At 43.6% G+C, this 12,527-nt stretch overlaps 1 protein-coding gene across 1 annotated transcript; it reads right to left on the reverse strand.

Annotated features, from left to right (window-relative positions):
• Nucleotides 1-6,285: 6,285 nt before the first annotated feature.
• On the reverse strand, nt 6,286-9,213 carry LOC126986938 (uncharacterized). The gene is made up of 3 exons (XM_050843500.1): nt 8,060-9,213; nt 7,721-7,948; nt 6,286-7,588 (listed from the first exon to the last, which is right to left on the reverse strand). The coding sequence occupies exons 1-3, from the start codon at nt 8,238-8,240 to the stop codon at nt 6,930-6,932; spliced, it is 1,068 nt and encodes a 355-aa protein (XP_050699457.1). The 5' UTR covers nt 8,241-9,213; the 3' UTR covers nt 6,286-6,929.
• Nucleotides 9,214-12,527: the final 3,314 nt, after the last annotated feature.

The following is a 12,527-nucleotide window of genomic DNA, read 5'->3' on the forward strand; positions in this document are numbered from 1 at the left end:
CAATGACAAGAGTAAGTGGTTTGGTTCACTGAAGTGCTTAGTTAGAGTTACAATTACAAATGAGGAACCAAATATGAGAAATACAATTGAGGAACCGAATATTGGTTCACTGAGGTGTTTAGTTTAGAGTAAGAATTACAAATAAGGAACCCAAATATATATACACGTGAGAATGGGTATGTGGATAGATGTGTGTGTGTGTGTGTGTGTGTCAGGCCCCTCGATGAATCCCGGTTAGCTCACGACAAGTGATGAGTCCTTGCGTCCTCGGAAGTGAGTTACCTCAGATGAGACTCCATGGGTTAACAGTGGAAGGTCTATTTATAAACTCGGCGGGCGAGACGGTCCGCGAAGTGTGAGGCTTCGTGACATTCAACGGAATGGTGGGTGAAGCTTCGATGCGGAGAGTCACGAGTCCTCGAGTGAATGAGCTGGTGCGGCTGGAGCTTCGAGGATTCGTGCGTGAGTTAGATATTCGTGAGGTGATGTTGTTTGATGGCGCGCTTCGAGGCTCGGTTGGACGAGGGTACCATAACAACACTCTCTCACTCTACAAAAATCTCCTTCTCTACCTCATTCTCCGTCCCTTTGCTATCACCCTCCCACCATCCTCCTACTTCATCTCCTTCTCCTCCTCCTCCCTTTTCGTTGCTATCTTCCTCTGTTCATTTTTCTTTTTTCTTTCCTATCGTGCTCCCTCAATCCTCCTCCTCCTCCTCCTCCCACTCCTCCTCTGTTAAACCACCCTTCGTCCGCCTCTTTCTCCCTTTTTCCCACCACCTACGTTATCGTGATTCTCCTGCCCACCCTCATCCTATTCTGCATCTCCCTCCTCCTCCTCCTCCTCCTCCTCCTCCTCCTCCTCCTTCTCCTCCTCCTCCTCTGGCGTCTCATCCTCTCCTTCACTCCCTTTCTTTCGTATTTTACGCTTCACTTTTCGTCTTTCCGTCTTCCAGTATCTGAACGCAGATTTTTCTCTCCGTGTGTGTGTGTGTCTGTGTGTGTGTGTGTGTGTGTGTGTGTGTTTCTCTCTCTCTCTCTCTCTCTCTCTCTCTCTCTCTCTCTCTCTCTCTCTCTCCTTTAAACCTTACACAATGCTCTGCCCAGTTAAAAGAATTAAAAGCAAAATGAACTTAATACACAGGAAACACGAAAAATAAACGCATAGGTAACACTGTAATACCGTTACGAGCTGCTACACTGTAAAGAGAGAAAACATCATAAATGGAATCGTGTTCTCGCTAACATAACAAACATGAAAAGTCAGAAAAGTATACGGGACATCCAACCGAGTGAAAAAGAAAATGAGAAAAACTGAAAATGTTGGGATATGAAAAAAAATGGAAACAAAAAAAAATGGAAAATGTGAAAGCCTGGAAATGTTGGGGATGAAAAAACCTGGAAAATGAGAAAACCTGGAAAATGAAACAAAAACTGGAAATGTTGGAAAATGAAAAAAATGGAATAAAAACAAAACTGGAAAATAAGAAAACTTGGAAATGGGGGCTGAAAAAAATGGAAATGAAAAAAAAAATAACTGGAAAATTTTATGATGCCAAGAAAACTCTACGTTGATTATTTGCCTGATTCTGACGCCGAGACGCACATACGAACATATAATCATTCAAACAGCAAAAGATAAAGAAAGAGACGAGGAAGAGGAAATGAAAAAAAAAGACTCCCACCCAACGTTATTTAAGAGGGAAAAGAAATAAAAAAAATATGACTCCTTCCAAATGTATAAAATGAAGAACGAAAGACTCCTCCCTTCTCCCACAAAGAGGTACAGCTAAAGGGAAGGGATCGAAAGGGAACATGAGTGGAAGAAAGAGAGTTAAGCACCTGACTGAACTCTTCTCATCCTCCTCCTCGCTGGGAAAACAAGAATATGAAATGGGGAAACGGAGACAAACAGAAGGGAAGCGATTCGATGTTGGGATAGTTGGCTCACTTGATTATGAGACGAAAACGAAGATGGAGAGAGGCAGGAGAGGAGTGATGCTGGGAATTTGGTGTCTGGTTAATCTTTTCCCCTTTACATACTTGGCCTAAAAAGCAGATAGAGGAAATAGAAAAGAGGAAGGCAGGAAGGACGAAGAAATACAGACTGTTGTTTTAATTCTCATTCACCAAAAAGGAAATACATCAAAAATCAAGATGGAAACTGTTCTTACTTCTTTCCATCTCCACCATCACCACCACCGCCGCCGACGCCGCCCCAACCACCACCACCAGAATCACTCATGCAGACGAATAAGCTTGGAAAAATAAACGTGATAAGCCGGTTGTTGTTCCTCTGACAGCGTTGGCAGAAGCGACGGAGGAGGAAGGAAGGAAGGAGGAGAGTGAGGGATACAGAGAGATAAGAAATGGCAAGGCAGGAGGAAGGAGGAGACAGAGAGGAACAAAGGAAGAAAGATAAAGGGTATGGAAGGAAAACAAGCGGAGTGAAGAATCAAGCAACGAAGGAAAAAAAGTACTGGAATAGAGAAGAGAAAAGGAAAGGAGACGAGAAATATCGCAAAAAACGGATCAGAAAAAATGCAGAGTAATGATAAAATATAGAGGATTAAAAGATGCTGCAAAAAAAAGGTAGAGGGAAACGCAGGAAATGAAAACAAGAAGATAAAAGTCAAAGAAAAGGAAGGAACAGAGGGCTGAGTCTCTTCCATAATAAGTATATAGTTGAAAAGTTGATTTTCTGTGATAAAAAAAAAAAAAAACAGAAAACGTTAAAAAAAATGCAAGGGCTAAAACAGCCAAAAATGTGAGTGAGTGTTGAATAGGAAAAAAAAGATACAGGAAATGAAAAAACAAACAAAAAAATGAAAGAGGAAAAGGAAGAGGACAAAAAGGAGGATGATGATGATAATGATGATGATGATGATGAGTAAAAATAAGAGGAAAGAATTAAAGAAAGTTAAGGGTAGAATCACACTATTTTACACACACACACACACACACACACACACACACATACAAGCACACAATCACTGATCCTATTTAGTGTCGCACTGTCTTGCTGCCTGACTTAACAGACTGGCGGAATGTGCTGACACCTAGCGGAGGAGTCTCTCTCTCTCTCTCTCTCTCTCTCTCTCTCTCTCTCTCTCTGGGATGGTTAATAAGCTACATATTCCTCCAACACACACACACACACACACACACACACACACACACACGGGAAAGATGCAACACAAAACACGTCACAACACGCTATGGAGCCACGTGGAGAACTTATTTCATCCACTTCCTACTCACATTCACATCGTCTTCCTCCCTTCCCTCTTTCCCTCCACCTCCTCCTCCTCCTCCTCCTCCTCAGCTCCATTCTCCCCTTCGCCTTCCCTTTGTTCAGGCCCTGCTTATTATTCGCTTCACAAAGAGGAGGAAGAACAGCAACCCACAAAACGCTGTCATATCTCCGTCTCTCTCTCTCTCTCTCTCTTCCTCACTTATTACTCTTATGTTCATACTTCTTTTCATGTCCTCCTCCTCCTCCTCCTCTTTCTGACCCTCTTCTTCCTCTGCTTCTCTCTCAGTTTTCTCTTATTCCTTCTACTCTTCCCTTCGTCTTCAGAGGTACTTGTTATTATTGTCATTATTATTACTATTCTTTCTGTTGCTACTCCTACGATTGTAATTATTATCATCTCATCTCGCGTCCCTTCCCTTCTCCCATCTTTCCCGCATCATCGGTTCGTCCCTTCCTCGAGAACATAATTGCGGGACATAGAAGAGAGAGAGAGAGAGAGAGAGAGAGAGAGAGAGAGAGAGAGAGAGAGAGAGAGAGAGAGAGAGAGAGAGAGAGAGAGATTCTTATTTTACTCTGACAGACAAAACACAAAGAAAACGTAATGATAACATACACACACAATCAAACTCTCTCTCTCTCTCTCTCTCTCTCTCTCTCTCTCTCTCTCTCTCTCTCTTTACCTGTACTTCCTTCCTAATTTCCTCGCGCTTCCTGTGCAAACTCCTTTCCAATCTCCTTGTTCCTTCCAATCATCTTTTAATCACTTCGCAACCCTTAGAGTACTTGCACGCCCTCATCTTCTCTTTCTTTTATTCCCCTTCCTCCTCTTCCTCTTCCTTTTCCTCCTCTCGTTTCTTCGTTTTCAGTCTCTACTTTTTTTCAGTCTGACTCCCTCATCTTCTCTTTCTTTTATTCGTCTTCCTCCTTCTCCCTCCTTCCTTATCTTACTGTCGTTTCTTAATTTTGTCTCCTCTTCCTTTCCCATCTTCTCCTCGTTACTTTTATCTCTTATTTTTGTCCTTTTTTATTTTCTGCTTTCTTTGTTTTTTTTTATTCCTTTTTCTCCTCCTCTTCCTTTTCCTCCTCTCGTTTCTTAATTTTCATTCTCCTCTACCTTTTTTTTAGTCTTCTCCTCGTTACCTTTATCCTTTTTTTTTATTTGTTGCTTTTCTACGTTTCCTTTTTATTCTCCTTTTTATTCCTCTTCCTCCTCTTTTTCCCTTTTACTTCTCTCGTTTCTTAATTTTCCGTCTCCTCAACCTTTCCAGTCTTCTCCTTGTTACCTTTATTCATTATTTTTGTCTTTTATTTTCTATTTTTCTTCGTCTTCTTTTCTCTTTTTTTAACTCTCTTCTCCTCAGTCCTTGTTTTTCCTTTTCTTTATCCCTCTCAAAATTCTGTTGTTTTCCTCACAGTCCTGTTTTTACACGTGGCTTTATCTTCTTTCCTTGTTTTTCTCCACCTGCTTCTCAAATCTCTTTTTTTTATCTTGCATTGTTTTTTCCCTCCTTATATATTCGTCAGCTTATTCCTCCTCCTCCTCCTCCTCCTCCTCCTGCTTTTTCTTTCACTTCAATCTTCACTTTTATTTTTTTCTATTTTTCGTATGCTCAAGCTTATTTCCCTATCGCTAATACTCTAATGTTTAAGTATTACAATATTATTTTTTTCATATACTTAGATTTCTCTCTTTCTTTGTTTTCTTTTATTTTCCCATTCATTGTTTTTATCATGGTCTTCTCTGCTTTCTCATCCTCCTCAACCTTCTCATCCTTCTCATCCTCCTCATCCCTACTTCCACGTTGATCTTCTCGGAAACGAAAGAATAAATATGCATATGAAAGAGAAAAGGCGGTAAAAAGAGGAGGAGGAAGAGAGACGGAGAGGGTGATGGGCACGAAGGGACGGGAAGTGTGTGAAGAGGAAAGGAGAGAAAAGAAGAAAAAGAAAGAAAATATCCCAAACCCGTGAGGCGTGATGTGGAGGAAGACAGATGAGAGTAGTAGGGAGGAAAGGAAGAAAAGAGAGGAGGAGAGGACTGAGGTAAAAATGAGGAGAGGAAATGAGAGGAGAGAACGAGCAAAGATAGAAGGAGGAAGCTGTAAGGGATGAGTATAATAGACAAGATGTAGATAGGGTGAAAGTAGTAGGTAATGGTGACAGTGACGGGACCAAAATAATTCGCAAGCATAATCAAGAATTTGCAGCCAAAAAAAAATGACGTCGAAAAATTTTGTACGTCGAATTTCCCGGCCGGCCGTGCGGCCAGTCAGCCGGGCGGCCAGTCAGCCGGGCGGCCAGCCAGCCGCGCGGGCAGCCAGCCGCCGAGGGGACCTCCCCACTACCCAACCGGGGAGTGGTCACAAACCTACCCAAAAGTGACCATTCCCCCCCCCCCCCACCCACCCCACCCCAAACACCCACCACCTTCCACGCCATCGTGTCTCCCGGAGGCCTGAGCGTCACCCTCCTGCCGGGATTGGTTAGGGGCGTCCTTTCGCGCCGTGCCGGGGCGTCGCCCTCCTGCCGGGTATCGGTTAGCGCGAGCGGTGCCGTGTTCGGGGGATCGGATTGTGGCGTCCTTTCCCGCCGAGCCGGGGCGTCACCCTCCTGCCGGGGTATCGGTCCTTTCGCACCGTGCCGGGGCGTCACCCTCCTGCCGGGGGATCGGTCCTTTCGCGCCGTGCCGGGGCGTCGCCCTCCTGCCGGGGGATCGGTCCTTTCGCCCCAGTGCCGGGGGATCGGCTAGGGGCGTCCTTTCGCACCGTGCCGGGGCGTCACCCTCCTGCCGGGGGATCGGTCCTTTCGCACCGTGCCGGGGCGTCACCCTCCTGCCGGGGATCGGTTAGCGCGAGCGGTGACTTGTTGGGCGGAGGCCGGTGGCTACCTTCCCCTCCCTCTCTCCTCTCCCGCTATTGATTTTTTTCCAGTTTGCCAGCATGTGTGCGTGTCCCCTCTATGCCCTACCCTCGCGAGCGGTGACTTGATGGTCAGTCTGAGGGTACCACTACCCCTCCCTCTACCCGCTATTGATTTTTCAGTTTGCCAGCATATGCGTGTGTGTGTGTGTGCGTGTGTTACTGTTGATTTTCATATTGACTGGAGTTATATCGATTGTCTTTTCAGTGAGGGGTAGGAACGGGAAAAGTAGATTTTATACATTTTTATTGAAATATAGTGGAAAAAATGGTATGACAAGTTATTATATTACCTTAATCTAGTCTATTTTATTTGTTCTTTCTTAATCCAGGCTAATTTGTTCTTTCTTAATCCAGACTAAATACATGCTAAGCCTACTAGTCTATTTTATTTGTTCTTTCTTAATCCAGGCTAATTTGTTCTTTCTTAATCCAGACTAAATACATGCTAAGCCTAAAAACTAAAACACACAATCGCCATAAAAAAAAAAGACATATTACAAACTCACACCGTACAGGCTCAAAGAAATACAATGGAAACCCACCCATCCTACCCTTTTTTTTCCCTCCCCCAAAATAAATCCTAATTGAAAGAGACATATTACAAACTTATGTCGTACATGCCCAAAGACAGCCCATAAAAGGATGACAACACGAGTACATATACCAATGAAGAAAAAAAAATACACAACACAAGCACATATATATAAAAAATAATACACACAGAGCGAGTACATATATATAAAAAAATATTGTTAAGCACTAAATATAGGACTCTCATCAAGAACATTTATAATATTATTCACGTCCATGCTATGAGAAAAATTCAAAGAATTGAAAGCTGAAGGAAGGTCAGTGCTTGAGAAGCTTTCATTTGTTTCGTCCGCACGAGCCGCATTGGAAGGGCCCGGTTGTGGCGCGAGATTTTCTCCAGCGGCCGCAGCTGCTGCACGCCGCGCTGGTGGGTCTTCAAAGACGAGTTTCTTGGTCACAGAGAGATTTTTTTTCATTGGTTTTCCCCGACCGTACGCCGCTGCTGAGGAGAAGAGACCCGCCTGACGTTTGGCCACCTGAAGTTTTTTTCTCCCAACTTTATGGAGGCTCTTCTGAGACAGTCTTGGGTCCCGGTGTTCTTGCTGCTTCGGCAAATTATTCTTTGTCATTCTTCGCCGCCGTTCTTGTCCCCGGTCGCGATCTTGTCGTCTCTGGTGCGTCTCCTGCTGCTCGCTACGCCCCTGCTGCTGGAGCTGCCGCAACACTTCCGCCATATGCTGCATTTTTTTTTCCAGTCGTGATTGACGCATTTCATGATCTTTTTGCTGCAGACGACTTCGCCGCCGCTCTCGCGATTCAGCGCCCGACGGAGAGTCAAGACACACCATCACCGAAGCGTGTCTGTTGTTGTTGCCGTGGACTTATGAAAAGATAGAGAAACATTATTAGACAAAAAAATCAATCTCTCTCTCTCTCTCTCTCTCTCTCTCTCTCTCTCTCTCTCTCTCTCTCTCTCTCTCTCTCTCTCTTGTAAGAATAAAAAAATACTTACTATGCGTTACGCTGGCCGGTGGGTCGTTCTTCAGATGAGACACTGGTAATGGAGGTATCACATCCTTCAGAAGTCGCAGAAGTCCTTCCCTCAGCACACGCCGCCCCATTTTACCGACACCTCCCAACGCGCCGCGGTTGTTGTTGCCCAATGACTCGCCCGTGATGTGTTCACCGGTAGACTTGGGAGTTTCTGGAACATCCCCCACCTCACCACCACCAACATCCGCTGAAATGACAAGAAATATATATTTTTTTTTTTAAACACAATGAATAAGAAATACACACACACCAGCGCTTGTGCGCGCAGAAAAAAAAATACAAGAGGCGGATATCTCACCTCCGTTTCTGGGATGTGATGTGTTATCCACGGCTTCAGCTTGGGATGTGTTATCCATGGCTTCAACTTCTAATGCGGCTTGACCCATTATCTGATCGTCAACATCGTCAGCATGAAGAGTTGCAGCGGCAACGTGGGGCTGTTGTTGTTGTAAGTTCATGACGGCGAAGACTTCCTCCATGACGCTCCTCTCGCAACGTTAGGGGACTGACTAAGCTACCCGGGGTTATTTGGGGCATATGCGCACACTACCACAAGCCTTTTCTTCTTCCGAGGCTACCCCAGGTTATAGGGGACACGCCTACACATGTATGCAAACACGCGCGCACATGCCCAAAACCACAAGCCATTCTTCTTCCGAACAATAGGAAAGCGTGAACAAACTCACACCCACCCGGTCACGTCGCACGAAAAAAAAAAAAACAGAATCCCGTTCTTAATAACTACATATAATTGCACACACACACACACGCCATAAATGAATAAGCTACATGCTACTTCTCTACATTTTTTACACACACATACACATTGTAACATTTAATAAGTTAGCCACATATCTTAGAAATACAATGCTTGTAAGTCAGTCCTTGACTAGATTGACAAAATGTTTTTATACATGGGGGAATTTTAAACATTCTATAAGCATATGTTAACACCTTTCTGTCATTCTTCAAAAAATTTCCTAAATCATAATTATCTTTCAAAAACTGACTAGTCCTCTCTAAGCCTATTTTATTACATAAGTATACGAATTGAATGCAATACACGCCACACACCAGAGTTTTGTCCGACTGTAATCTTGCGGCAAGTTTAAAAACAGGATAATCTTTATGCTTATTTAAGAAACTTCGAAAGTACTTAGAATATAATGATGGGGTCAGGGCGTATGTGTCGAAGAAATATATACACTTATCACTAACATAGAACACCACCCAGTGACCCATTTTCGAAGCTTGCGATGCGCCTAACACATTAGCAATAAAGACAATGGGCTTGTCTGACTCACTCCTTAGATTTAATTTCGCTACATCGTCAGCGGGAAGACAGCCTAAGAAATATATATTATTGTGATAAAGTCTTCCTTGTAGAGCTTTCATAATTTGTTGATTATTCATTATGCTCTAGTGTCGCAAGACACGTGCCTCTCCGAGTTGATTGACAACACTTCCTTTGTATTCCCAAAACAGATAATTACTAAATTTTCATCCAAGCCTTTTTTAAGCTGAAGACTTATGCGTAAGTTTCCACTGTGTTCAAGAGGCACTGTGCCTCGTATGTCTTCCGGTAACAAACTAAAAACAAACACTGTCCTTCCTTTCCTAAAGCTATCGTAATCAAGCAAAGTGTCATTTTCCCCTAAACTATCTAAAATATCATAATAGACTCGCGTACACTCGTGGGGAAAAGAAACCGTATTTTATACATATTCATACCATTGACAGAGACTGTTAGTTCAGACAAATCAGCATTCTTGAAATACAAGCCATTTTATTATATACACCCGAAAAGGCCTCATGTCAGCCATAACGATATATAAACGCTCTGGAATGACATTTCCCACGGTTGGTCACAGACAATACGTGTCTGCTGTTTGCCGAGAACCAGAGATTTATATAACGTCTTGTTAAATATTGTACGCGTTATTTTTCCTGTCTCTAATTCTTTATTTAATGCAAGCAATGCTGACGGATAGGGTTGGAGTCTGGTGACCCAAAGTTTAGCAAAATCAATATGGGCACGCACAGCACTCCCATCGCCGTCAGTGTTCAAATACCAAGCTTCGTTAGCTAACTCAAGCCTTATTCTCAATGGGATGTCGTCACATAAATACTGATCACAAGAAGTAATGTCCGACATTAATGGGAAGGTGAGATGAAGACCGTGATCTTTGATATCTTTTAAATGTCTCTTGTATTTGCTCCCAAGGCTAGTGAAGTATGCGGCGTCATAGGTTTCGGCTACGCCTGCTCCACCGACCTGTTATCTTTGAGGAGGTTTCCTATTTCTCCGAATGATTTGAGTTTTAACGTGGAGAAGGTGGTGAGCATTTTAGGAATGACCAGTAATTAAAGTATGGGTTACTTTCAACCATTTGATCGCCTACATACACCTGAATTGATTTGAACATGGTATTAGCAGTGCCATTGCAGAATTCGACATTGACAGCCTCCTCGACTTTTGTTTGTCCATCAGCTTGAGTGACACTTAATTTCAACTCAAGAATTAATTTAGCAAGATCGATAAATGCCCCCTTCACCCCCGGCACGCGGAACTCTAGGTACTTATCTTTTAACCGGGCGTGGCTGGACAAATTTACAGGTAAAATGTCGACAAGAGTTTTAGACGCAATAGAGCTCTCAACCTGGCGTTGTCTGTTGATTCTAGGAATTCGTCAACCACACTGAGCGCATAATCAGAAATCGGAACGGAGGGAGCGGCGGAGGCCATGCTGTTGTCGCTTTCGTCGCCCGCTATATACTAATGGAGACACTGGTCGCGGGAGCGGGCGACGTGTTAACTTGATAAGAGACCACTCACTAAAAAAAAAATGGCAAGCCCACGCGCGCGCGCGGGTCAGAATGTTCCCACCTTCCCCTTTTTTTTTTCATGAGTGTCCACCGCACCTCCACATTACTAAATTATATCAAACACATCGCTGTTCTTTCTCTTGCAACCACTTTTCCTTTTATTATTTTTTTTTCTTCTTCTTGTTTCGCGAAGTAACTCTTCTTTTTTTTCCTCCTTTAATAATTCTAGCACCTACGTCACTTAAGGCTTCAATACCTCTTTTCTTTAAAGCGCCTCTCACACTTCTTTGTCCACTGCTCACATCCTGGATAACATCTTGAGTAAACTTAAGCGCTGAGGGCTTAACGGTTCTGAATAGAAAGGGCATTACACTCTTGGCTAGGTTTGCGAGCGTACTAAAAATACCGCCACCTCTTTGATGTAGTCTTGCAGGATGGGCGAAATGCACAGTTCGAATATTGTCAAAACCACCCCCCACCTGATGTGGAAAGCTACTCAAAAGACTTGAAAATTCACCCTCCGTAGGCGGAAGAAACACTGTTCGCGACGATGACTGCATGACCACTAGTTAAAAAAAAATATAAAGCGTCATTTTATAGCTACACAGTGGTTTGTGTCTGTCGCCCATCCTCGGCAGTTGAGGCTTTCGGGGAGATTCTTCGTCCCTCTTCCTGCCCCAAGAGCATTACCTTAACGTTATTCAAATCTAGTTGGTGGGCAAAAGATCTTAACTCCTTCAAGTAGGCCACGTTCCATTCATGATCCATCTTTCCCTTCGTCCTACGCCGGTAGGAAAATGACTTTTCGAATGTTTTTTCTGCTTTACATAATCACCAAGCTCATTGAGGCAACATTTAAAATTATCGCGTCTGCTTTGCTTGGTGTCCGACATTAAACCGTTCACATAATGCATATCTCTGCTGGTTTCAATAAAATATCTTGACACGTCATTATATTCTACAGATTCACCCTGACAAAATTGAGTCACCATACCCACCACAATGGGATAATTTGATTCCGTAGGTGGTTCCTTCACTACCAGCGACCCCACATTCGGTCTGTCACTCCAAACGACTCTGTTCAAATTATAAAGTTGTTTCCGATTTTCAAAGAGATTAGCATAGCCATACACTTCAGCCAAGTCCTTGGCTATACCGCTAAGTTTAAAACTGCTGGCGTTGATGGTGGCTACTAAACACACACTGTCGTCAATGAACTGGCGATCGGTCATTCGCCCCTTCACAGGAATGATGGGATAATCTGACATGTTTATAGAAAAAATATATATTAATTCTCGCTCTTACTCACGCTTAGTGTCTCCCTGTCCCGCGAGGTCACACAAGTGCCTATATCCCACCCCAAAACAAAATCCTTTTTATACGCGATAATTCTCCCACGTCATACCCGGCATCCGCGCGGGGGCGGAGAAAGAAGGCGGGCGTGGCTTTGCCCGAATTGGGGCACTTCTCCTTCCTCCCCCACCTCCTCCTCCAAACAGTTGCTTCCTTGCCTTATTATTGCGTATAAATGAGGGATCTAAGTTTGTGTTGTGGAAAAGCATTTTAATAAATGGTATATCATCAGCTTTGAAGCCTAATTTGCTGTTGACGTCACTTAAGGTTTGCAATATATCAATGACGTTAAAATTATTAATGGGGCTCAAAAGATTTCCGTTTGTATCCCATGTAATTCCTGGAGTATGTTTCATGAGAGCTAAGAAAGCTTTGGCATAATCCCTTTGAGCTGCTTTCATTCTAACATCAATCCTGTTATCTATGGCGGGTTTCGAATCGATAGTATTGGTGGGGAACGTCGTGCGAGGACCTATGGCCGCTATAGATGGCGGGTGGTTGTTTGGGGTTAATACATCTTGCAGCGCGCGTCTCTTTTATTTTTTAATGCAGTTGACGCCTTGACCGTCGAACCCGACAACGGTTTC

Source organism: Eriocheir sinensis, chromosome 1 (assembly GCF_024679095.1).
Source record: "Eriocheir sinensis breed Jianghai 21 chromosome 1, ASM2467909v1, whole genome shotgun sequence".
Lineage (NCBI taxonomy): Eukaryota > Metazoa > Arthropoda > Malacostraca > Decapoda > Varunidae > Eriocheir > Eriocheir sinensis.